The sequence below is a fragment of the Athene noctua genome, chromosome 5 (genome assembly GCF_965140245.1).
Source record: "Athene noctua chromosome 5, bAthNoc1.hap1.1, whole genome shotgun sequence".
NCBI lineage: Eukaryota > Metazoa > Chordata > Aves > Strigiformes > Strigidae > Athene > Athene noctua.
Window position 1 is genome coordinate 32,896,453 of NC_134041.1, and position 24,535 is coordinate 32,920,987.

The window sequence follows — 24,535 nt, forward strand, 5'->3', positions numbered from 1 at the left end:
AGTATCCTAACACATACATGTGAGGTGCTTCATCAGTCAGGAGGAACCACCCAAGAATTCAAACCTTCCGGTTAGTTTCAGCCCCCTCTTACAACAGTTCTTCCTCTTCTCCAGTCCTGATGCTTCTATTCATGACATTCTTGGTACACCACAGAACACTGTTTGTTAGAAAAGCCTGAAAACACTTGACTGCAACTACATGGAAAAAGGAGAATTGGAAAAAGACTTGAAAAGATAAATTAAATTTAAAATATATGAATGAGTGAAAAATAGGAGGAATGGAAACAGTCCATTATGTTGATGGATCCATTAAATTTAATCCATAACAGTATTTCCATCAGTACAACCGTCAATTCCAAGAAGACAACTCAACAATCAGAAACGAAAGAAGACTGAAGCTCAATATTCACTATCCCTATCTTGGCTAAAAAAAAAAAAAATCATCAGTAATATGAGTTAGAAGGTATGTTTAAATTTCAAATCTCAGTAAGTTTACAGACTATCTGTGGAGATTGCTTACTTATTTTAGTAATAAATCCAGAGTTGTTGAGTTACTTGACTGGGATTCTGGGTTGCTCAGCAACAGACCTCAGGCCAGGTCTATTTAGTAGCCTCAAATAAGTATTTAGGAAGTTAACTTAAAAATCTCCGGTTAACAAGTGCTGTTCTATCTTAAAAGTTGTTACACCTCAAAAAAGATCACAATATGCAAAGTTTTAAAAGCCATGACATATAATTTTTGCCTCAAAAAGTCCTAGGTATTCTTGATTATTTATTGCCTCTCTAATAGCCATTTCAGAATGACCTTTAAATTTAAATATCTTACCCTGAGGGTATCTACCGTATAATACTGATGTCTGGAAGACAGAGCAGATGACAAAGAAACAGCTGGGTGAGAGCCTGGGAGTTTCCATTCAGAATGCAATGGCTCCCTCTAACAACTTCTCAGAGCTGGTATGATCTTTTAAATTTTAATTCAGATCTCTGCTTAAGATCTTTCTCTGTTTTGGACACGGCGCATTAGGAACAGAGAGGAGTGAGGTTACTGATCAGCCAGGAAAAGAGAACCTCAGTGAGACCAAGATAAACAAGGATAATCAAAAAGTACAAAATTAGTTAGAACCCATCTGATCAGCTCTCGGTCATATAGTAAAACTTTGGGGGGTTGGTTTTGTTTTAAACAGAATGTATTAGAGGATACAGAATTTATACCTGGTGTCAGGATTGAAATATTATTACCTAAAGTTTAGGCAATATAGACAGAACATAAATTTAGAGATGGAGAATGCACTGGAACAGATCAAATTTGGACCTGCAGGTATTTTATTAAGTAAAAAAATATAATGACGTGTAACCCTGACAAAAAGTAGCTGCTTAAAACCATTCCAAAAAAAAAAAAAAAAAAAAAAGAGATTAGAAAAATGGTTCTTGCTTTTCTAAGTCATCTTCATAGAATCACAGAATGGTTTGGGTTGGAAAGGACCCTAAATATCATCTAGTTCCACCCCCCTGCCATGGGCAGGGACACCTTCCACTAGCCCAGGTTGCCCAAAGCCCCGTCCAACCTGGCCTTGAACACTGCCAGGGAGGGGGCAGCTACAGCTGCTCTGGGAAACCTGTGCCAGTGTCTCACCACCCTCACAGTAAATAACTTCTTCTTTATATCTAATGTAAATCTGTCCTCTTTCTATTTAAAATCTTCATCCCTCACCCTATCGCTACACTCCCTGATCAAGAGTCCCTCCCCACCTTTCCTGTATCCCCTTTAAGCACTGGGAGGCTGCTCTAAGGTCTCCCCAGAGCCTTCTCTTCTCCAGGCTGAACACCCCCAACTCTCCCAGCCTGTCCTCACAGGGGAGGTGCTCCAGCCCTCCCAATCATCTTCGTGGCCTCCTCTGGACCCACTTAAGCAGGTCCATGTCCTTCTTATCTTGGGGGCCCCAGAGCTGAACATACTACTCCAGGTCCATTCCACAGGTCTAAGAAAATTATTTTTAACAGGGGGGGAAAAAAAAATCAAAACTGGAGAATGACTTGTAAAGGTAAGGATGATTGCATAAGCTTCTTCTCTTTTCTTTCACATTCAATCTTACTGAGAGAAATAAATTAACTAATCAGAAGAGTAAAAAAAACATTGCTCCAGAAGCCAGTATTATTAACAACACAAGAAACACCCTAAAAAAGAAGGCATAAGGTTTCAGGCAAAAGACTCTTAAAACACCTAAAACTTACAGCTTTCCAAAACATCCCACACTGACTAGAGGAAATTAATGCTTTGTAGTACCATGCACATTAAAAAATCATCATGTCATTGAATCGCATCACTGTTGATGACAGGCTTTGTTTGGTTATGTTTTGTTCTGTTTGCTTCAAGGTTTCGGTAACATTTACTGGATTAGTTCCAAGTCTGATCTAGAGTTCATCCCGTACACCCAGATGGTATCTCTGCATGTGACAGAGTGGGGAGGAAGGACATCCTCCTTCAACCTCAGCCAAGGAGCAGCTCAGATTTTATATAAACCCGACAAGAACCCTACACAGAATACTTTGTTCAAACAAACAAAAAACCCTGCAACAAAATTACAGTGCCTTCAGGCCAATTCTCTGATCCAGGGAGAGCATTAAGGTCTATTTACAATCACGTATCATAGCACCAAAATATGTTTGAACTACATTGCATGTAGTTCCTGCCTTGCTGGTATGATATTTAGTGTATGTGCGCAAATACTCGGGCGTTCTCCAAGGAAATGTAACTCATAAGCATACTCAGTCTCAAAAAGTCATGACTTCAGGCATTAATTTTGTGAATTCTGGATGAGTTTTGGATTTGAAATCTTCAAAACCAGTACTGCAGAATGTCAAGTTGAAAAGACCTCAGAAAGGATTCATGACTCTTCCTATACATAATTTTATCTCCTGTGAATTATCTAACTGATAATAAAATGAGTGTGAATTAAAAGCTGCCCATTTTACAGCCTGTAACCATATATTTGGTCAAGATCCAAGTCTTTAAGAACCAAAATAAAAATGAAAATGAAAAAAAAATCTTTTCTATCACTGTTGAAGGTGATCTTACAATCAAGCTGGTTATCAAAATTACAAATCTATTATAAGTAGTAAGCAACTGGGTGTAAATTTAATGTTAGAGTTACATTTTTCTAAGTATTACCTCTAAAATGATTATAAATATTACAAATTACAGTATTTTTATTAAGGTTCAGAGCCAAGATTTTGCTACCAATCTTCTGAACTGCTTCTAAGAGGCAGTAACGGTTACCAAGACAGGATACAAATCCATTGGCATAAAATATGAAATTCACATTCTAAATCTAACTGTGAATTCACAGAACTCCAAGTATAATGAAATCTAAATATAACACAATGTATGCTAATATTGCCCTAATTCTGAAAGAAAATTATTAATAAGAAAGCAGGTCAACTCAAGCACAGCTAGAGATGCTGTTGGAAAGAACCAGAAAGAACTGGAGAGACTGAACCGAGAAAAATAATTTTGTCCAGTTATAACAGCACAAGACATAACCTGAACTTGATTTATATGCATGAGATTATTTTGCTGTGGACAATAAAGGCAGTGTGAATAATAAACTGAAGTGTGACAAACAATCTTCTGTTATACAGGAAGTTCTTGCAGTATGAAAAAGGGTTCTTGTAGTAGTAGTCAAGGAGCCATGTTAAATATCTAACAAAAGATCTGTGCAACACTGAACAGTTATCTAACAGGTATTTTTTTGAGATTACAGTCCCACATAAACAGAAAAATTGGGCTTTAATTAAAAAAACAAACAAAACCCACACATTCCTTACAGTATTTGAGATTTCAACTTTAATTTTGAATGTTCAACTGTTCTATCAGGCAAGCTGGACAGTAACAGACGACAGCAAGAAAAAATAAGATTTAATCTTGATTCTATCATAATCTTTACTTTAGTCATGGAATATTTTAATGCCTTTTATGTTGATATAGTCATATTTCACTTCAAGGAAAAATGGCTAATATGATGTTAAATTAAACAAATAAGAGCAATGCAATGGGGGAGAAGGAGAGGGCTCAACAAAGAAACTAAGAAAATTTAACCCAACTCTTTGGAGTTCAGACACAGGAGTTCTAAAATAATATCCTAGAGTTACTTTTTTTTAAACTATCGTGTGTTTACCACAACAATATATATCTAGAGTTTTTTAATAATGTGAAATAATCCAGCATAATAGTCTTACAACTAGCATTTTTACATACATGGAAAAATACTGGTTTTAAATCCTGCCTGTCCATTTGCTTATTCAGAAAATAGACTGAAAACATGAAGTGCAATGTAGCAAACCAGAGCGAAGCATTCTCTCCCTTTCCTTTTTCATGGCCTTGCCTTTTTAGCAGTATTTCTTAACAGACATGAGAAATGTGATTTTTTTGGACATATGTTAACATATTGTCTTCAGTTCACATAAACACAGATGCACACTTGTTTCATGTGAGAGTTCTGTCCTCATTAGTAATGCTTCTGCTGCATTCCCTTTCACTGTAATGGAGATACTCACGAGTCATGTTCTGTACTTGCTGAAAAATCAGAAGTCTGGGGCTTTCCATATCACTGCTAGACTGAATATAGAAAACTGAGCCGAACTTCCTGAGAATTCCAAGGTTCCTCTGAAGTTAGCGGGAATTCTGCTTGCAGCAGGGATGAGGGTTGGACCAATATGTATGTAATTAATAATACTAACAAGCTAATGCATGTAGAAGCTGCAAGAATGCTTTTGATTAAAATATTGCAAAGTTTTGATGACTTCTAGACTGCAAACATTGTTAGGAGGCATGTTAGAAATGCCTGTTAGTGCCCATGCATTCATTTTTCAATATTTTAAATTACCAGGAATAAGAATGCTTCCAGTAAGATAAAAAACCCAAACCCATAGTATAAAACCAAATATCCACCTGAAATTTCAAAATTTTCTGTACAAGCACATGTGTTTTCAAGTAATAACTACCTTGTAAGGAAGAAAAATTTAAATACCCATGGTCTTGCTGGTTTCTGCAAGTTCGCTTAAATTCTACTATAAGAAAATGAACAAGGCATATGCAATCATGAAAATAATTAAAACACTAACATCCAAAGCTACAATTTTGTAGCCTGACATCCAAAGCCTGTCATTTACCCATCTTTTCCACATCTGGAATCCATGAAAAAGAGCAAGAGGCCTCAAGCTAGCCTGCAAATGCTGTAGTGCATGGAACTGCAACACAGGAAAACAAATTTGAGCACAGAGAATCCACTTTGTGATTTCACCCCTTAAACACAAGGCACGAGCACCTAGCAAAGGAAGGACCAGAATGCACCTTAGAAATCACGTTTTATTTACAGAACATAGCTACTGATACTGTTTTAAAAGAAAATGAGGAAATGTTATAGGGACAAACCAGTGTTAACGGATCTAATTGCTAAATGAAAGGAGTAGGATGGAACAGCTTTCCTCTATAAAAAAACTAACAAGAATATATAGTTGTGGAGATATGCTGACAGGCAGAGCAAACTACACGCTGTTTCCAACTCTATAAATATATCAGCCCCAGTTATATGGAGATCTAGGTTGATTTCTAGTTTTATTTCTCAATGGGTAACACATTATTTTGGAAAACAGGTAACATGCTGCTGATTAGGAGTGGAACAACATCGCCTTAACGGACCCTCATCATGGCTCATTAAGATACTTGCCTTGTTCACTGTGGCACTTCAGGGTTAGCTTCACTGTTAACTCTGTTGATTGCAGAAATCCTTGGGAAAATGCCAATTAGCTGTTGGGAGCTGCTAACTATACATCATCAACCACAATGGGCTGTCAGGATGTTGGAATCCGATGACCTTTAAGATCCCTTCCAACCCAAACCATTCTATGATTCTATGTTCTATGATTTAGTCCTTCCTTGGATACAATACTGCAGCCTTTGCACTGTTAGTGACCTCCAGATCATTTTTCCTACCAGTATGATACTGCCCGTTTTCTAACAGCATGATAAAATAGAGGACTTGCTGGACCTGTGCTGAACCAGCTGCAGCTTGGGATGAGTATCTGACAGCCACATGTAGCATAGGCATTAATTAAAAAAAAATTTAAAAAAAAATTAAAAATCACAGTATTTAGATAGGTTAAAAAGCCCTTGTTGCTGTGGACTGCCTACAATAATTGCTTGGCTCTTAACTACTATAATTATTAGGAAAAACAAAAAAAAAAGATTAAAGTTTATCCCCTAATACTTGATATCAGAACTAGCAATATAGTTCCCCCTCACGACTGCTTTGTTGGTGCTCTTCCAGAAGGTATTTTGCTTCAGTAGAGAGAAAAGATGGGGCCAATTGATCATACTGACACTTCTACTCTCACAGCCACCTTCCACACACAAAGACGCACAGCCACAGATGTTCATTTTTCACTCACAATTTTATTCAGAAAAAACAGCTGAAGTAAATTGTGCATTCTTTTCCTGACAGACCAAATATGAAAAGAAATATCCAGAGTTAGTATATGAAAAGTATAAAGATGCAACAACAGAACAGAGCAGGAAGGTAAGGGCAGACACTTCAGGTCAGCCCTTAGTTCCTCTGGCATCAATAGTCTGCAACAGCAACTAGCAACAGATGCCCAAGGATAAGGATAACAGGACAAACATACTGTGACAAATCCCCCATAGTAGTCTCCCAGCCTCTGGTAATCTGCGGCATATGGACGCTCAAGCCAGAATCATGATGACAGTATTTAACACACTATTCCCCCTTGAATTTCTCTGAATTTTTAACCCATGTCAGCTTTTGACATCCAGAGTATCTTTTGTCAGTGTACTCCACAATTCACTACACACTGCTATCTTGATTTTAATTCTTCTACACTGAAAGAGAAACAATGAGTAATTGTATCCAGTTCTCCCCCATGACATTCACAACCTTACAGACCTCTCATACTCCCCTGCACTTCAATCCTTTCTTTTCTAGGTTGGAAAATCCTAGAGACTTTAATTCTCCCTTTGAGAAGAGCAGTTCCTTCGTCATTCCTCAGAACTCCTTCCAGCTGTGCTACCACTGTCCAGTTACGTTCAGTATTCAAGGTCCAGACACAATATAGTGATGGTAAAGATGCTTTCTAATACTTTTCTTTATTACTTACATAATTACTAATATCTTGATACTTTTTGGTAAGCCATGGCTTATTAAACTACCATCTCCATAAGGTGATTTACACTAACCCAAGATCCTCTTCCTGACAGGAAACAGATACAATTCATTTTGTTATTGTATGAAAACTAAGGGCTGCTTTACTTCAGAATGAATATTTATATTTATCTCTGGAATTTCATCTGCCACTTGAAATACAAATCTTTCCCAAAATAAATTATCAACAGGTATTCCTCAACTACATCACATTTCAAATCTCTTTTTATCAATGTAAAACATTTTCATGTTGCTGTAAATTTATTTTTAAACAAAATCAATACCATTATTACAAGAGCACTTTGCTATGATTTTTATTTTTAAAATACAAGCATGACTAATGCAGTGAAATTCATAAAATAAGACGATCATCGAAGCACAACTGTATCAATGACCAACATCACAGACATACTTTTCCCCAAAAAAGCTTCTCAAGCCAGGATAACCAGAAGAAAGGAGCTGCAAATGCACAGGGATAACATGGACAAAACTTGCAGATGCACTTAAGCAATAACCCTCATATACTGCCATCAGATTCAAATCAAATACAATAGAGATATAAAGTATCTCCATAAATCCCATCCAAAACAATGATTCACCACCAAAGCAGAGTTTTTTTAATTAGCAGCGTTTACAAATAAAATCAGTGGCAAACAGTACTTCAGCCCAATGGAAGAGGTTGGAGAACTTGTCATCTGTCAATAAGTCTTGTTGCCAAGACACCTGAAATCTAGTAAACAAGGTACAACAACAGCTTCTTTTAGATATGATGAAATGCAGCCTAAGTAGATTTAAGTCCAGATGTAGTTCCCCTCAAGGACATGATCTTTCTAATACTCTCATAAAGGTTTTTACATGAGTCAAGTGAAGAACACATCTATGTAACAGCAAAATTGAATTTAAAAATCAAATTGAACTTTAAAAACCCCAAAAGCCAGAGATCAAGTAAAGCACAGCCAGCAAAGAAAAATAATTAATTAGTTGAGTTCCCAAGGTAAGAGATCACAGAAAATATGGTCTCCAGAAGTCCTGAGTCGACAAATTATAAAATCTTTAAAATAATTTAATTATGACAGCATGCAGTTTGCTTACATTTATTAGATTTCTTGCTTATCTATAAGTCATCTTCATAAGCCAACATGAGATACTGCCTGGACAATATTATGTAGCCAACATTACAGAGAAAGAGTTTTGGATAAAGGTGTTTCATTTATACCCTGCATTTGCTGTTTTGGCTTTGGTAATTTTAGTATACGGTTAGCACTTATCCAACTCTAGCTACAAAGTGGTCCCCAAAGCCCTTGAAACAAAGAAAAAGCTGCCACTGAAACCTTGACATTATATAACTGTTTACAACCCTTATGTACGTATAGTTGCATTAAAACTCACTATAAACATTGTAGTGTCCAAGATCTACCTGATTGTAATAGAATTCTCTTATGAAGATCTTGTTCACTTATTGAGGGCATAGATGAAAAACTAATCTGTTCCTGACCTAGTAACAATTAATTATTTGTAGTATATAGATCTCTCTTTTTAATTGCAACAAAATTCCGTACCATTAAAAACCCCAATAAACAAAGCTCTGCAAAAGCCTCATTGAGGCAGTTTAAGGCATTATTGCCTTCAGCTGTCTATGTCACTCCTTCTGTGGAGGATTAACTCCATGTAGTAGAAGTATAAGCAGAGGGCGCGCACATGCTTCGGCCACGCCAGTGCTCTCTGCCGTACAGCCCTACCCACTGCCGAAAATGGGTCTGTGCTAAGTTGCCAGCCTGACCTGAAACAACCAAGGGAAGAGGAGGTGAGGCAAGGCACGGGCACGTTTCATTCTGCTGTCGGGAAGGGTAACAATTCAAAGCACCGCCAGTTTAGGAGGTGAACATGAATCAGGTTTAAACAGCACATCATACTGAGAGAGACCTACATGAATCTCAGCAGGAAACAGGGGGGTATATATATATTCCAAAGCGACACGGGAGGTTTGTATTTGACAGTCCTTATTTTAAGCACAGATGTGAACCAGGAGATAGAGTAACATAGTGGTAGTAACGTAAACTACTGAAACAAATAAATAAACGTCACTGGCTCTCAGTGTTTGGCCCCCCGCAAAGCCACAACCTCATCTGGGCACATTTCATGCAACAGAAGAGGAGCAAGTCCATCTGAGCAATGGTCAGTTCTTCTGCCTCAACACACAGTTTCTATATTTGCTTTTCCATAAGAAAACAGCTAATGAGGACCTGTATTCTCTACAACTAAACAAACACCAAAAACCTGTGGGTTCAGCAATGTCTTTCCTAGTCAGAACAAATTTGCCTGACCATGGAAAATATCATTTGTCCATTTACAATTCTAAATTTAGTTGTCACACAAGAAGAACTTTTAACTAATACATGCACAAGCATAAATAACACTTGAGAGATCATATAAGGACTAGAAACCTTCACGGGGTAAAGGTATTTCAAGACTTTCTTGCCTAAAGTGCACGAAATTTAAAGCAGCGCATGTTCCACGAGTAACATGCTTTGTTCTCACGTGGGGACACTCTGTTATACTTTCCCAAGCTACTATCCTAGTCTTTTTTAAAATATCTCATAAAATGGACTTCTATGATTAAAAGAATTTGTGCTTCTTCAAATAACTTACAGAAGGAATTAAAAAAAAAAAAAACCAAAACAAAACAAGCATTACGTATTTCATTTAGAGCAAACAAAGAAACAAAAAGGAATGCTCTCAAGATGCAGAAATGCCCTTGCATGATAAATGCTAACATCTCTGTGCTTCCCCTTCACAAAACCTTTGTGTTTTGTCACTTTTTCTAATAATGCCACTTGTAATATTTAGACTGTGAGCTTTGAGGCAGGGATGAACATCACATACAAAAAGCAAACTCTTTTCCCTGGTAATCACTGCACTTAGAAAAGTTTCATTTTGATCAGAATCACCTTTTCTTTGTTCAGACCGAGTCATACGATGATTAAAATGAAAAGCCTTCAGCATTGCTGTCACATTCTTCTCAAGAGGGTTAAGTTTGGCAGCAGTTAGCATAAGATTGTGATAAAATCCCGAAGACGTCCAGGCATTTTTACTGCCTGAAATTGCTTTTCCTAGCCTCCTGTCAGCACAGCTGAAAGCACTAAGGTTTCCTTATATTTATTCTACTTTTTACAGTACTCGGACAAAGTCCACAGAAATTACGGATGTAAAAGTGAGAGGGTTTTAGGATTTTCTCGAGGCTGCGCTGGGGCACAGAGCCATTAACAAATTCTTCTCCATTCACATACTGTTCATTTAGCACTTAAAGCTCAGGAAGCTCAGATCATATTCTCTGGAAGGATTTTCCTAGTATTAGATGGAGAAGGGAGTCATTTTATTTAAGACTGACTAGAAAATCTGTGAGAAGGAAGCTACCCTTAAATATCCTTCTATATTGCTGTCACTCCACTAATCTAATTATGACATAGTCTTTTGTTAACAAAAATACTTAATGACTGCAGAGATCTTTGTAAAAAATTAGAGTGTAATAACAAAAAATTAAACATGTCTATGTTTAATAGGAAAAAACCCACGACTCTACTTGAACTTCACATTTGGTTTAGCAAAACTCATTTAATCTTTGGAAAATACTGTCTTTAAGCAGTCTTCTGGGCAACACTGCAAGCAACAGGAAAACACTACCTCGATGATGCTTCTGTTTCTGGAAAGGCCTAAAAATTAATCTGCACTAGTTAACAAAGTAATGTTTGATTTTGCCATTCAAATGTCATACATAAAATATTTTAATCAAAACAATCCAACAAAATAAATCTAATTTGGTTCATTAGTAGAATGGTGCACCACTCCATCCATAAAACCACCTGAAGAGAGGAACAGAGGTAACAAGGGGGGGATGAAGGCAAAGGCTTAAACTTATCATTTTGGTGACAGTGACAATATAACTGAAAGATCTGCAAATTAGCTGATCCTAGAGGATGGCTGGGGAGGCCACTGCCACCTTCACTGACATTCTTCCCCCATGGCAACGTTGGCCTCCTGAACTTCTAGCACTGCTCCTTGGCAAGGTCAGTTCCAGGACCATCATGTTGCTAGGGATGCTGCAACTGAGCTTGAGGTCTGTTAAAGGGATATTACCATCATAAGCAGCAGCTTGGATTGAGAGATACAGATCCTCAGCATTCAAACACCAACATTTAAAAAAAAGGAAAAAAAAAAATCTTTATTTGTTTGGCTACAACCATAATACGGAAAGATTAAAGAGTTTCATGTTGAGAACCAACTGTGAGATAGTATTAAATCTGATGCATTTCCCATCAACTCAATATCCTGTTCCAACAACTATCTTTTGTTTAAAGTTAAACATAATTTTTCATACACAAGATGAAAGAGCTACTGAAATAACTAATCATTACATTGATATACTTTTCTCAATGGCCAATTTCTAATATTGATTGGTAAGTTACTTTATCCAAATAAAAGGACATTTTATTAGCTTTGCTGAGTGGGAAAACTAAGTGTGCTTATGGATATTCACAGTCAAACAGTAATGAATTAAAAATAATCGCAAACACAATATAAATGCTATTTTTAAAAAGGTCTGCATAATCTGTATCTATGAAATGTGGCTCAGTAAAGCAAAACACTCCGAACTTTTCAGCAGAAGCACAAAGACTCTGTGCAAAAATAAACTTAGTACGATACCTCATGCTTTACCAAAGTACAATTACAAAATGGATTCTTAAGCAGAAACGTGGGGAATGATATCTTGCTCTAAGAAAATAAGTAAACTTTTAAAAGACAGCATTGTGCTTTTCATTACTACGGTTTTCTTTCCCTTTAAAGAATAGTATTTTAAGAAGAAATTCACTTATCCATTCTAGAAAATAAGGAAGCACATAGCATTTGGTGAAGAAAAAAGTCAGTTTTCTTGTAGCACTTTTGCTTCCATTACATTTTTTTTTTTTACTTTTCCTTAGGCTGAAGACATGAGGTTCCAAAAACAGTAAGGCAATCGACCTTGACATAGCTTCTGTTACACTACAAGCGTAAGTATTCAAGAGAAATATAATGGCACAACATAATCTACCTGCAGAAAGGAACTTTTTATATATATATATATATATATATATACACACACACACACACACACACTTGTTTAGCTTACCTATTAGGCATATCTCTTCACTTTAAACTTTTAATATTTTACATATGTTTTCTTCTCATGGCTACTTTTTTTTTAATGAACCTACAGTTTTAACAACTCCCTCGATGTATCTGTATATGGAGAGATTTTATTATTACCTGTATTATCAACAATGATTTTTTCATATTGATTTTTTTAGTTAGCATCTGGTCACCTATTTACTAGGTATTTCATAAATCATAAAGATCATTACACACATGGAAGTGGGATATGTACTCCAGATGCCAGCTTTAAAAGTCTCATTCTTTTAATCAGATTTTCAGGAAGAACATGAGACTTTACAGAATGACAGATTGAAAATCAAAACTGACAGACTGGGTGACTGGAATTTCTATTGGACTTTTTTCATCCATTAAAATGTCCAGCCTTATAATTTTGGAAGAGAATTTAGCACCAGCTGGAATCCTCAGACAGCAGTAGTAAAACAATAACAAACCTCCCTCAAATAAAATTTTAAATCATGAGTTTAGAAAACACTTTCAAAAAATGAAACACACTTACTAAATTTAAAAATTCATGTGACCGACCACCAGGTCAAATCTTGTCATCTGGGAAACAGCAATAAGAAATGCCAGTATTTAACTCTGCTGAAGATTTCTGACAGATACCAGGAGACTCAGATGTACAGAGAACAGGCCAAAGTGTGACTTTACAGCAACTGAAATTCAGGGTCTAGATAAGCAAAATTAGTGTTCTTGCACCAACAACATTAAGCCAATGTTTAAGAAACAACCCCCTCAAAAAAGGGTGAAGAACCTGGGAACCTATGATTTGTTTGCAGGGTATTGGATTTCTACTACATTCTCAGCCTGAGGAAAAAGGAAATCTTCAGTTCCACCTGACAACTCCACAAGCTCAACATGATGGTAGAGAGAAAAGTATTGCTAACTCTGCCCTTTAGGGCAAGAAGCCGGTGAGCTGGTGAGTAAACGTTGTGCTGCAACCACTGAAGTGAAGCTCTCTTTCTGACCTACCGTTTGCAGGCAATAAAGCTTCAAGTTGCTGTACATCAACTTGCTGAGGTTATACAAGCAGGGTTCAACTAAGGCACTACCGATACAAATGAGTTAGCTTGTGTATTTCTACATATTTGTAGTTACAGTACCATGCTAACAATGCATCTACTGTCTCCAGGCTGCATTACATAAAAGGTCAGCTCAACTTCAAGCATTTTCTAGAACTTTTCTTGAATTTCAGAAGGTCCCATAGAAACTTGTTACCAGGAATGCCAACAAAAAAACAGAAGCGGTAAGCAGCCAGGTCTGGAGCACAGGTATAAAACTACTTTATTGATATGAAACCAGCCCTGTAAGTTGTGAGAAATTAGATATTTCATTGTTCCTTGTCTAAGTCTTGCATGCTGAGGACCTACTAAGCAGGGAACAATGACAAAATAACAACAAAACAAAATTAATCCAAGTCGTGTTTGTAAGAAGAGACGGGGTTACACAGCCTTAGAGAGCAGCAGTTAGCCAAAAAGAGCCTTCTGAAATAAACAGTAACTTTTGAAAAGAAGGCAGCAGACACATTCCTGTAGACATGGAGCATTAGAGATACGTGCAAAGAATACTACTCATTTTTTCGTATCTATCAGGGCTAATTGTCAGCAACAGCTCAGCTTAGCTAGAGGAATGTTTCAAGTCATATTTCAATCTGCTTTAAAGATTGTGCAATGCTAGAAACTAGTATATAAACATTTAAGATGGCAAGTAAGCAGCTTTGAGGTCTGAATTTTAACTTGTTCACTCTTGAGTGCTAACCCAAAAGAACTTTCACAGAGAACAGAGCGTAACATCAGGGAACTAACGCCAAGGCTGGTTTTGATATACATAATACTACTTTATTCCATTGTTGCAACTTTCTTACAGGTTTAAAAAAAATGTACAGGGGTTCAGAACCACCTCAACAGAACAAAGAATACATAATTAAGGGAGCTCTAGAATCAAACCACAAGTGTGCAAGCGTGGTTGGCTTCCATTACAAAAAGTAATAGGCACAATCTTTACATATGCGTTTTGGTGAAAGAAGGAAGAATAGTGCAGTGTTAAAAGGCACCAATAATCAATAATCGGGCCTTTTAAAAAAGCCAATAACCATCTAAGAAAATTAAATTTGTTCAAAATAATAATTTAAATATTTTTTTCAATTGGCATGCATCTGAACCCCTGGCAGTTTATTACACAAACCTAATGTGCACCCTTGCAAAATAAAAAAGATTTAATCAGTGGACCTGAAAATCCGTTCAGTACAAAAGGAAATATACTGAAGCTCTTTGCCTGTGTTTAATACTAAACTTTCTTGTTCACCTTCTCCAAGAACACTCATCTAACAAACAGCTATTCAACAACTGCATGGAAGTATGTCTCTTAAAGCAAGTGTAGTTTTTTAATCCTGTAGCATTGACCTATTCCATGTGCTATGAAAACATTAGGCACAGACCACAATTTACATTTTCTCTAAAAAAAATACAGTATGTGCAAGCTAGGTTCACACAACGGATTGACAGCTGAAACAGTAAGCTATTTAGACTTACCAAAGTAAAGGGTTGGTTAGTTTTAATTTTCTAAGCAGTGATGCACACTGCTGTGAGCGATTATCATATTTGCATTAGGATTATCTGTGTAGCCAATAAAGGAAAAGCTTTAGTACACCCTAAAGGACACTACATCAATACTGTGTGCTAATTTAACAGGATCAAGAGAATGAAAGACTGAATAAGTCATTGTACATGGGCAGCTGCAGCTAGCCAGCGAGCCAGGAAGGGTTATTGCTTTCTGCAGGAAGAATGGTTTGAAACTCAAGTTTACATCATAGGTGCCCTCAAACTAAACCACTTGGACACGATGGAATCTAGGGATGCACAGTATGGAAAAAAAGGGGAAATGAGAAGGAGAGCTTCTGTGAAAGTTGTACCAAAATGCGCCATTTTATCCAAAAGCGTCATGCCCAGTGTAGGTTTTATGCACTGCGGATTGTTTGTACCACTGAAAATTGTACGAGATGTGAGCAGAGATAGAGCTGATTATTAATCTGCAATATCTACTACAGTCCTCAGTTATATAATTTATGGATAGCCACTTACTGTGTTGTTGATTGTTTCCTCTTAAATATATTTAAATTCAGAAGGCTACAGTATATTCTGACACAAAGATAGTAAGACAACTTTTCTACAAGGGGGAAAATATAAGGTAGTAACTAACTTATTTTATGATGAACCTCCTCTGATGTGGTAGTTATTTCATACCCTTTGGAAGATTTTTAGTTCTGACTTTCTTCATCGTCTCTGTCGAATTGCTCTCCTCTCAATCTCGCAAGAGCTATATTCAAGTTCAGCGAGCCCTCTTACAGCAGCCTTTTCCTTTTCCGCAATCACTTTTAAACTCTCTCTAACATCATAGCAATCTATTCAAGTAAACATTTCTCTGATGGCAAGTTTCCAGACACAGCAAATACTATCAAAAACTCTGTGTTTCATTACATGCGTCAGTTTTCTTTAAATGGAGCAGGAATTAGCCCGTTTTCTTGGTTTAGGGTCCCGTACATCCCTGTCTTTTAAACACATACAGGATGAACATATTGTCTCTGACAGTCTCCGCAGTCCCAGCCTGAAAACGCTGTTGGAGAGGCTATATATCACACAGTTGCAGAAACTATTGCTTATAGCAAGCCATGTCGTTAAGAAGGAAAGTGCTGGATTTTCTAACACCCTAGAGCTCTCCAGCAGAAAGTATATGATATAGGGGAGCCACAGCATGTAGAACACACTGGTTATCCGAAACAAAACCATGGCATAGCGGCGATCAGGGCTGTGCCCTGTCTCCCCAGCAGCATCCACTTCGTGGCTAGGAAATCGAGCTCTCCGATCATTTATCTCTTTGGTGTGCTGCCGGCAAATTTTAAAGATGTGGAAATACGTGAAACATATGACAAAGGCAGCAGGAGCGTATAGTAAGCACACGATAAAGCCAGTAAAATAGGCATTAGTTAGCCAGGAGGTAGCACACCACTCAAAAATATCTCCATGGTAACCAGGTTTTCCCCATCCAAAAAAGGAAGGCAAGAAGATGAGACAAGAGTATATCCAGATCAAAATGATGCAGATTCTCAAGCGACAAGGTGTGACCAGCTGATTATAGGAGAGAGGCTTTGTTATAGCGAGATAGCGATCCACACTGATGCAAGCAAGACATGCCATAGATACGCTTTTTAGCACAGAGATGATATATCCAAAAACTTGACAAGTCAAAGACTCGTGGACACCTGTTGAGTAGTGGAGCAGTGACAAAGTAGGAACCAAGCAGCTAACTCCAACAAAAAGATCAGCATAGGCCATGGTCTGAATAAAATAGCTGGTGGTATAATGATGCAGAAGTGGAGCACAGTGAAAAACAAATACCACAGTTAAGTTACCCGCAATAATTAAAAATGTTAGCAAGACAATAACAACTGTCTCAAGGATACAGATGTCAACTGCATTGTAGTGACCAAATCCAAGAGGGCAGGAGAGATGCTCAGATACGTTCATAACACTACTGCTCATATTCAGAGTCCTCCATTCAATCCATCGGGACTGGTTCATGTTTTGTGATTAGGAAACACTGCAATCTGAGCCTTAGTGAGCAGATGACCTGCTTAACAGCAGCTAAACTCTGCTTCAGCGTCTCACGATCTCTCTTTGTAGACACTGCCAGTGCTTACATTTGAGAGGATTACAGTCCCATAGCTGTTGATGCCTCCTCAGCATCAGTGCATCACCTCTGGCACACCTTAGCTTTAAGGAAAGAAAGAAAAGAAAAGAAAAGAAAAAAAAAATCCAGAAAGAGAAAGGCCACTGATCAGCTCCTCCAGTGCTCTTGACCAATCTTTAGCAAACACAAGGCACTTCTAAAACAAACACGTACTGTGAAATATGAAAATAAAAACCGACAAAAAAGAGACAACATTCATTTCCCAGGGAAGGAGGGGGGAATCTCTTGACTGCTTATTTTCCTGAGAAAATCATTTATTTGGAATCTACTGGGGTGAGGGGGAGGAAGGGAAGGAGGAACCTCGGTACAGCTCAGGTTTTCTGGACCAGCAGTTACTGGAGATAATCTTTTTAATGTCTCAATTTAAATCACAGACTGACTGGAGAGTAAAGGAAAAAGTTCATCATCTAACACTATTTTTTCTGGCTCCATTCAGGAGATGGTACTCCATCTTATCCATGCTATTCTTTGGAAAGGTAAGGTAAACATTTTTGTCAAGGTTAATTCCAATAGACTCACCACTGTTTGGGTATGAATAATGAATTTTATTTGGAGGGAGACGGGTGGGGGACAAGGCAGATTTGTCTTCTGACTCCCAAGAAAGAAAACATACATCTCACATACAATGAGAAAGATCGTGCCTATTCATTTAAAAATGAAACTAATTTAAGAATAGAATGTGGAGACTTATGTCAATATGCACAATTCCTTAAAATGTTATAGTCCATTACAATTATTAATGCCAGAAGCATAATTCAAGGTCCCCACAGACAAAATAAATCCTCTTGAATTTAATTTCAGCGATGGTAATTTAAAATAATCATCTTTGGAAACTCTGACATGTCTGCTACAGTGGATCAATACTCAGGAGTTCATAGGTATATCCATGATATTGCTCACCTCTGTAGCAACACCTGAACCATTTCACAAACCCCCATACAACGAGAACAGAAACTTCCATCTGCATTCTGCCGTGAAGCTAATGAAATGCTGATTTGACTAGAAAAGCTGCCATTGTTTATTACTCCATTATTCTGTTCTTCAGCTTCATCTTCTACGTAGTTTTAGGGTTTCTATATTTATGAGAGGATCAGCAAAATAAATAGTTGCTTTAAAAAAATGTTCTTCTAATTGCAGGACATTACCTTGTTCATTTTATTTGCAGTTATGGAGAAAGCAAACGTTAAAAGAAAGCATCTTCCGTGTTCAGTTTTAAGTAAATGCTTGATTAGTTCAGGAATCATTAGGTACGTAATTAATTGTATACAATCTCGCTTTTTGAAAGGCCCCTAAAATGTTAAAACCATCTTTAATCCTAGAGTTCCTGAGACTAGAAGACTGGCAGTGAGAATTAATGAATCCACACAAAATGCTCTCCAAGGTCATTCAGCTATTATGCTGGCATTTGCTTTAAGTCTCTTTAAAAGTACCAGAATCTCTCCGATGTTTCTGATAGTCCTTGCTGTGTCTTCAGGTGGAATTTCAGATACTAGAAAAGAAAAATTTTCAATGCTGTAGCAGCAGTTTGAGAGAAAGCATTCTTTTTGGAGTTAATTTCCTGTCGTGCATCGCCACGCTGTACAGAAAGTCCTTCTGATTTTATAACATCCCAGAATATTTCCGGCTATCCACTCCCTTCGTCTATAAGCCACGGAGCACGTATAAAATGACTACTTTCTCTAATTCTTTGTTAAAGCAATAGAGCAATCTTTCTCACCTACACGCATCCTTATCGGCCGCTAGGATGAACTGCTTGACAGGGGAGTCCTAGTGACTGTGGTGCGGCTGGAGCTTCTGTCGCTATTTCTCTCCTTCCCCCTCGAAATGATTGCTTGCACCTGAGTCCGCTGCTCCTCCTCCTCCTCCTCCCCCCGCGACCAGCCGCCGCAGCCCAGCCGGGCGCTGGAAAGGTGACTGCCCCCCCCCGCCCCCAGCCAATGGCCGCGCCGCGCCGCCCTCGCCAGGGAACGGCGGCCGGGCCGGGCTGGGTCGAGCCGAGCCGAGCCGAGCCGGGCGGCCGGCTGCTCCCCCCCCCGCAGCGGAGCGGAGCGACCCGGCCCCCGGGACCCGGCCCCCCTGCTCCGGCGGGGCCGCAGCGCCCGGGGCGAGGCGCAAGTGTTCCCCCCGGCCAGGCCGGAAACCGGCGTGGCGGAGCGATTTGGGGGTGCGGGGAGCTTTGGGGGTACCGGCCCAATTCCTTCAGGCTGCTCTGCTCCGGGCCCGCACGGCAAAGCCCGCTGAACAGCACAGAATTAATTAGAGTGTCTCAAGTCCACAGGATGCACACCCAAACCCTCAAACGCCCGAATTGGGTTCACCCAACTCAGCTTTTACAGCCAGAGAGAGAGAGAGAGAGAGGCAATTTTAGAAACCGCCATCATCGCCTCACTAAAAATGTTTGGGAAAAGTTATTCTCAGATTGCTAATTTTGCAAGCATCTTTTAGATGTCTGCACATGTTTAGCTCGGTAAAATATTTGCCATGGCTCAAACACAAATTTTCTTGTCTTGCTTAAAAGAAAAAACTACAGTCCCCTAAAAATTAATTATTTTCATGCTTAAAGCAGATTTAGTTTAAAACTCAGCTGCAACTGGTTTCAATACTGTACCAGTTTTTAATTGTTTCAACTGATTACAAACATCGGCTTAAATACAAGTAACACATTATTTTTCAAAGCAGACTTCCTAACCCAATTAACCCACCTCTCTATTCATGCAAATGGATGCTGTTATTCCCTGATTAAGGACTCAGAACTTTTGTTTACTTCGCGCTTCCTAAAAATAAAACCGGTAGCAGAAGTACAATCATCAACGTTATCTTACATAGACACTCCATACGTCCTTAGACACAGTGAGGAACAGCAGGTTCAAATACCAAAATACCAACCACAGAACCGTATTCTGGGCTACAGATCAGCAGAAGACACGTGTCAAGAATGGCATCAGAAGCTTTAACAAACCAAGTCATTAGAAACTACAGGGATTTAAATTCTTTTAGTTCCAAGGCAAACCACAGGCAAAATTTTAATAAGCTGCTCCTGGGTTAACATCTTGTATTTCGAGTATAGCCTGGAGCAAATATTCCAGTCTGAATGACAAATCTGTAGAACTGTGAAGCAGCATAAAATGCAGCAGGGTGAGAGTGGTTTGCAATAACGGCATGTGATAATCCCAAATTCTTCCATCGAAGGATTTAAGAAAAAAAATTAAAACCACTCCAATACCTCAGAAATCTAAATGGCTGCGACAACAGATTTAATGACTAAATTTAGCCCCTGAGTACAGCTTTAAGCCATAGCTATCCATACCACGGGCGGAACAATAGGAAGAAGGTTTTTATTCCTTCTCTTCCCACTCCTCCTGTGGGGGAGGAGTAGGAGGAGAACAAACAACGGTGTGCACAGGCATGGCACCAACCACGGACTTCTCCCTCTCCTCCCTGGGCCAGTTCCTGGTGGGCACCGGAGAAACAAAGCACCAAAACATCTTAAAATGGCTGTTAGAAAGCCTCAAAGACACGGGGGCACGTTAGAGAAACAAAGGTGAAGCCTAAAATTAAATGGACCACAGAAACTATGTGCTCAGTGCATCCTGCTCAATACAGATTTGAATACTGGTAACAGCTGCAGTTTCCAAATGTTACGGCGACCACTGAGTCACCTTGCTCACAGGTCAGTCCCAGCCGATGTGCAAAGCTGCAGTACCTATTACTGTGTGCCCAGAGTACCGAACTCTGATAACAAGGACTCATGTCAGCCAAATATTTCAGGTCTGTACAAGAAACCCAGATACTGCTAAGCAAGTAAGAGGTAACAAAAGAATCAATGGCAACCTCTGCTGGTTGGTTTTCAATGCAGGTAAAATACTTTCCTTTCAAAAATTATGATTAAAGGGACAAAGTGATTCCAGAGTAAGGAAGTTTGATTTCTTTCTTCATGGAAATACCAGCGAGCTTCCTGAGATAGGGAATTTAAAGAATTTGAGTTTGATGGTGCAGAGCTTGCGCCAAGATGAGGGGGCTATACGTGAAGACATACCAGGGGCTGACTGTTGCTAAGATATTATCTTCTGGCTCAAACAGAAGCTTCCTATTGTCCTTGAAGTAGTACAGAACAGCAATAGATCACCTCAAATCCTAACACTAATTGGCCTTGTGGTTTAGCTAGGAGTTAGGGAACAACTGAGGCTGCGCAGAAGAATAAGGTAAAAAGTTCATCAGCGAGGAAGAGGAGATACTTCATCTATACGACCCTCTCCCAGGAATTTGCGACCACCAAAGGAGCTCAACGGGCAGACGCAAGAGGAGGAGACCTAATTACCATGAGAAGCGAGGGGAGGCGGGGAAATATTATGTTTATGTATAAGCATTCTATGAATATGCATTATTTTGTAATATATAAGCAGGACGAGAGCTGCAAGGGGTGCGCATGCTTGTGGAGGAGCGATCCCCCATGCGCCCGGCGCTGAATAAACATACCTACTTTACAACTTAACAGTTGTGGAGTTAGTTTTTCCGCAAGTCAACTTGGCACCCCAGATGGGACTCTCTACTCGGCTGCCGGGACACTGCTGAGGGGTGGACATCCTAGGTGCGCACCCCGAGCTTTTCTCGGAGGAACTCCGCTCCCAGCTGTCCACTGCGGGAGTAGACAAGGACCATCTAAATCGCGGACAAAGGTATGTTTAAAGGGTAACGGGCTGCTGGTAAGACGCGCAGAGACGTCTGGCGCACAGCGTAGTCCCAAGGAGGGGGTATACCCATTTGGTTCTGGTTTTGGAAAGCTGAGGGAAAGGTGTAAGGTCTTTTGGGTCAAACTACCGATGACTGGTATATAAGAGGCAGTTTGCATTTGGGCAGGGCACTGGTAATTACCAATTACCGTCACCTGTAAGATCTTACCCTATTTTTCCGGGCTGTTATTGTATAGTGCACTACTTGTGGATATACTGGTTTTGAACTTACGGCAAATTGTTAATGGTTTATGATATATGCTACACGGACCTAGTTGTTGTTTTATTTTGTGGTGTGAGTGGAAGGTGTGACTGGCCCTTTAAGAGTGAGAGGCAGCCGCGGCTTTGTGTGAGAGAGCAGCCGCTGCTGCGTGTCTGTGTGCCTGCATGCCTGCAGGGTGTGAGTGAGAGCAGCCGCTGCTGTATGAGTGAGAGCCTGCAGGGCGTGAGTGAGACGCAGCCGCTGCAAAACAAGTGAAAAGTTTCTATCTGTTTAAGTAATGCACTGTCTTTGTATGTTTTGTGAAAACATCGCATGAACCGGGAAAGTGGATCCCTTCTCCGTTGGTTTGGGTTGGAATCTAGTGATTATTTGTGTAGAAGGAATAAATGGTTAGCACGGGGAGATGATTTATACCTGCTAGAAGGACTGTACACAACTCCTTCTGGGCAGCTGGTAGCATTGGATTGGAAACAACCAGCCGATTATACCCCCGGGTCCGTGGAAGAATCCCCTGCTTTCTTTGTATTCCTGCCCCCCCCGGTAAGGGAATTCTCATCAAGCATGGGTATTAGCAGAGTGCGTAGATTGTCGATGTAAGTGGTACTGTGCGTCTGATAAGAGGAGGTCGAGGTGTGCAGAGTGCTGGGAAAAGTGGAAAGAAAGGATTTGGAGAAGAAATAATAATGGGAAATAAGCAGGGAAGAATTGTAAAGAAAAGCCCATTAGATTGTATATTAACACACTGGAAAGACATAGCGGGGAGGGGAAGCACAGAAAGCAAGAAAATTCTGATTAAATATTGTAATCAGTGGTGGCCACTTTACAAACTGGAAGAGGAGGCTAAATGGCCACTGAATGGGACCTTAGACTACCATACACTGCTGCAATTAATGTTATTTTTACGGAGAGAGGGGAAGTGGGACGAAGTGTCCTACGCAGATATGTTTTTCACCCTCCGGAATCACCCGGAGTGGCAGAGGGATTGTGGATTAGTCCCACCACAAGACCCTTTAGTGCTTGCCCTGGAAAAGGATTATAAGGGAGAAATTAAAGGAAAACTAAAAAGGTGCTGCTCGTCATGCAGCATCGGACAGAGGTGTACTAGAACAGATAAGACTAGAAGGGCGAAAGAGCAGAGCTTGGAAGACCTATTCAAACCCCCTCCTCAGTCCCAGGAACAGGACAAGGACTCGGAGGAGCAGTCCATTTCTCCAGATAGCCCAATCTCCTCCAGGACGCGGGGAAGAACTCCTAAAGCTCTCCAAGCACCCCTCAGAGAGGCGGTGGGACCCCAGGGCACTATGTTGGTTAAAGTGCCGTTTTCTACCTCTGATTTAGAGATATGGGAAAAGAAAGCTAAAAACTACCGAAATGACCCTGAGAGTGTGACTAGGCATTTTCGGTTCATTATAAGGCAGCACAACCCTGACTGGGAAGACATGCAGCTGCTACTGGATCACTTAACTGAGACCGAAAAACAGCTGGTTTTAAAAACAGCACAAAATTTGGCTGAGGATCACTATAGAGCTACTGGGGGGGACTATAAGGAGTTCCTCCCCTTACATGATGACCCGAAATGGGATCCCAATCGGTCTGCACATGTGGAAAGATTAAGAGCATACCGAGAGTGGATTGCAAAGGGAATGGAAAGGGCTATCCCTAAAACAATAAATTGGGCAACACTCTATGAAATTAAACAAGGTCCATCCGAGTCCCCATCAGAGTTCCTGGATCGGCTGAGAGATACAATGCGCAGTAACACTTCCTTAGACCCGAGTTCAGAGGCAGGGATACAACATCTGGTATCTCTGTTCCTAGGGCAAGCCACAGGGGATATTAGGAGAAAACTTCAGAAGGTACCTCCTCCTGGGGGAAGGAACTTAGAGACACTATTGGAGGAGGCATGGAGGGTATTTCGGAATAGGGAAGAGGACTACAAGAAAGGGCACAAGAAAATCTTGGCTGTAATAAAAGAAGGGGAGCAAAGGAGATCGGAGCGACAGCCGCTTAACAGAAATCAATGTGCTATATGCAAAAAGTTCGGACATTGGAAGAGGCAGTGTCCAGAGAAATGGGGAAACACAGGGAAAAGGGGAAACCGCCGAAAACGGCAGACATTAGCTAATTTAGAAGAACAATGACGGGGACCCGGGGAATCTACCCTAGCGGATCCGCTGGTTAAAATAAAGCTAGGGAAAGAACAAAAAGAAGTAGAATTTTTAGTGGATACTGGAGCAACATATTCAGTTTTGAACATGGATTTAGTACCCCTGGAGAAAGATTATATCATGGTGGTGGGAGCCACTGGCCAAAGTGAAAAGGCATACTTTTGCAAACCTTTGAAATATGAATTGGGAAAGCAGTTAGGCATACACAAGTTTCTGTATATGCCGAACTCCCCAAAAGCGCTCCTGGGG

The 24,535-nt window shown here is 39.7% G+C and overlaps 2 protein-coding genes across 9 annotated transcripts in view; both read right to left on the reverse strand.

Moving 5' to 3' along the window:
* The window catches only part of RABGAP1L (RAB GTPase activating protein 1 like), a 262,266-nt gene that overhangs the window by 149,469 nt on the left and 88,262 nt on the right, over positions 1–24,535 (reverse strand). The gene's annotated exons all lie outside the window — the stretch shown is intronic.
* GPR52 (G protein-coupled receptor 52) lies at positions 12,443–19,022 on the reverse strand. Its single transcript, XM_074906989.1, has 3 exons — positions 18,883–19,022; positions 18,066–18,654; positions 12,443–17,188 (listed from the first exon to the last, which is right to left on the reverse strand). The coding sequence occupies exon 3, from the start codon at positions 16,994–16,996 to the stop codon at positions 15,911–15,913; it is 1,086 nt and encodes a 361-aa protein (XP_074763090.1). The 5' UTR covers positions 16,997–17,188; positions 18,066–18,654; positions 18,883–19,022; the 3' UTR covers positions 12,443–15,910.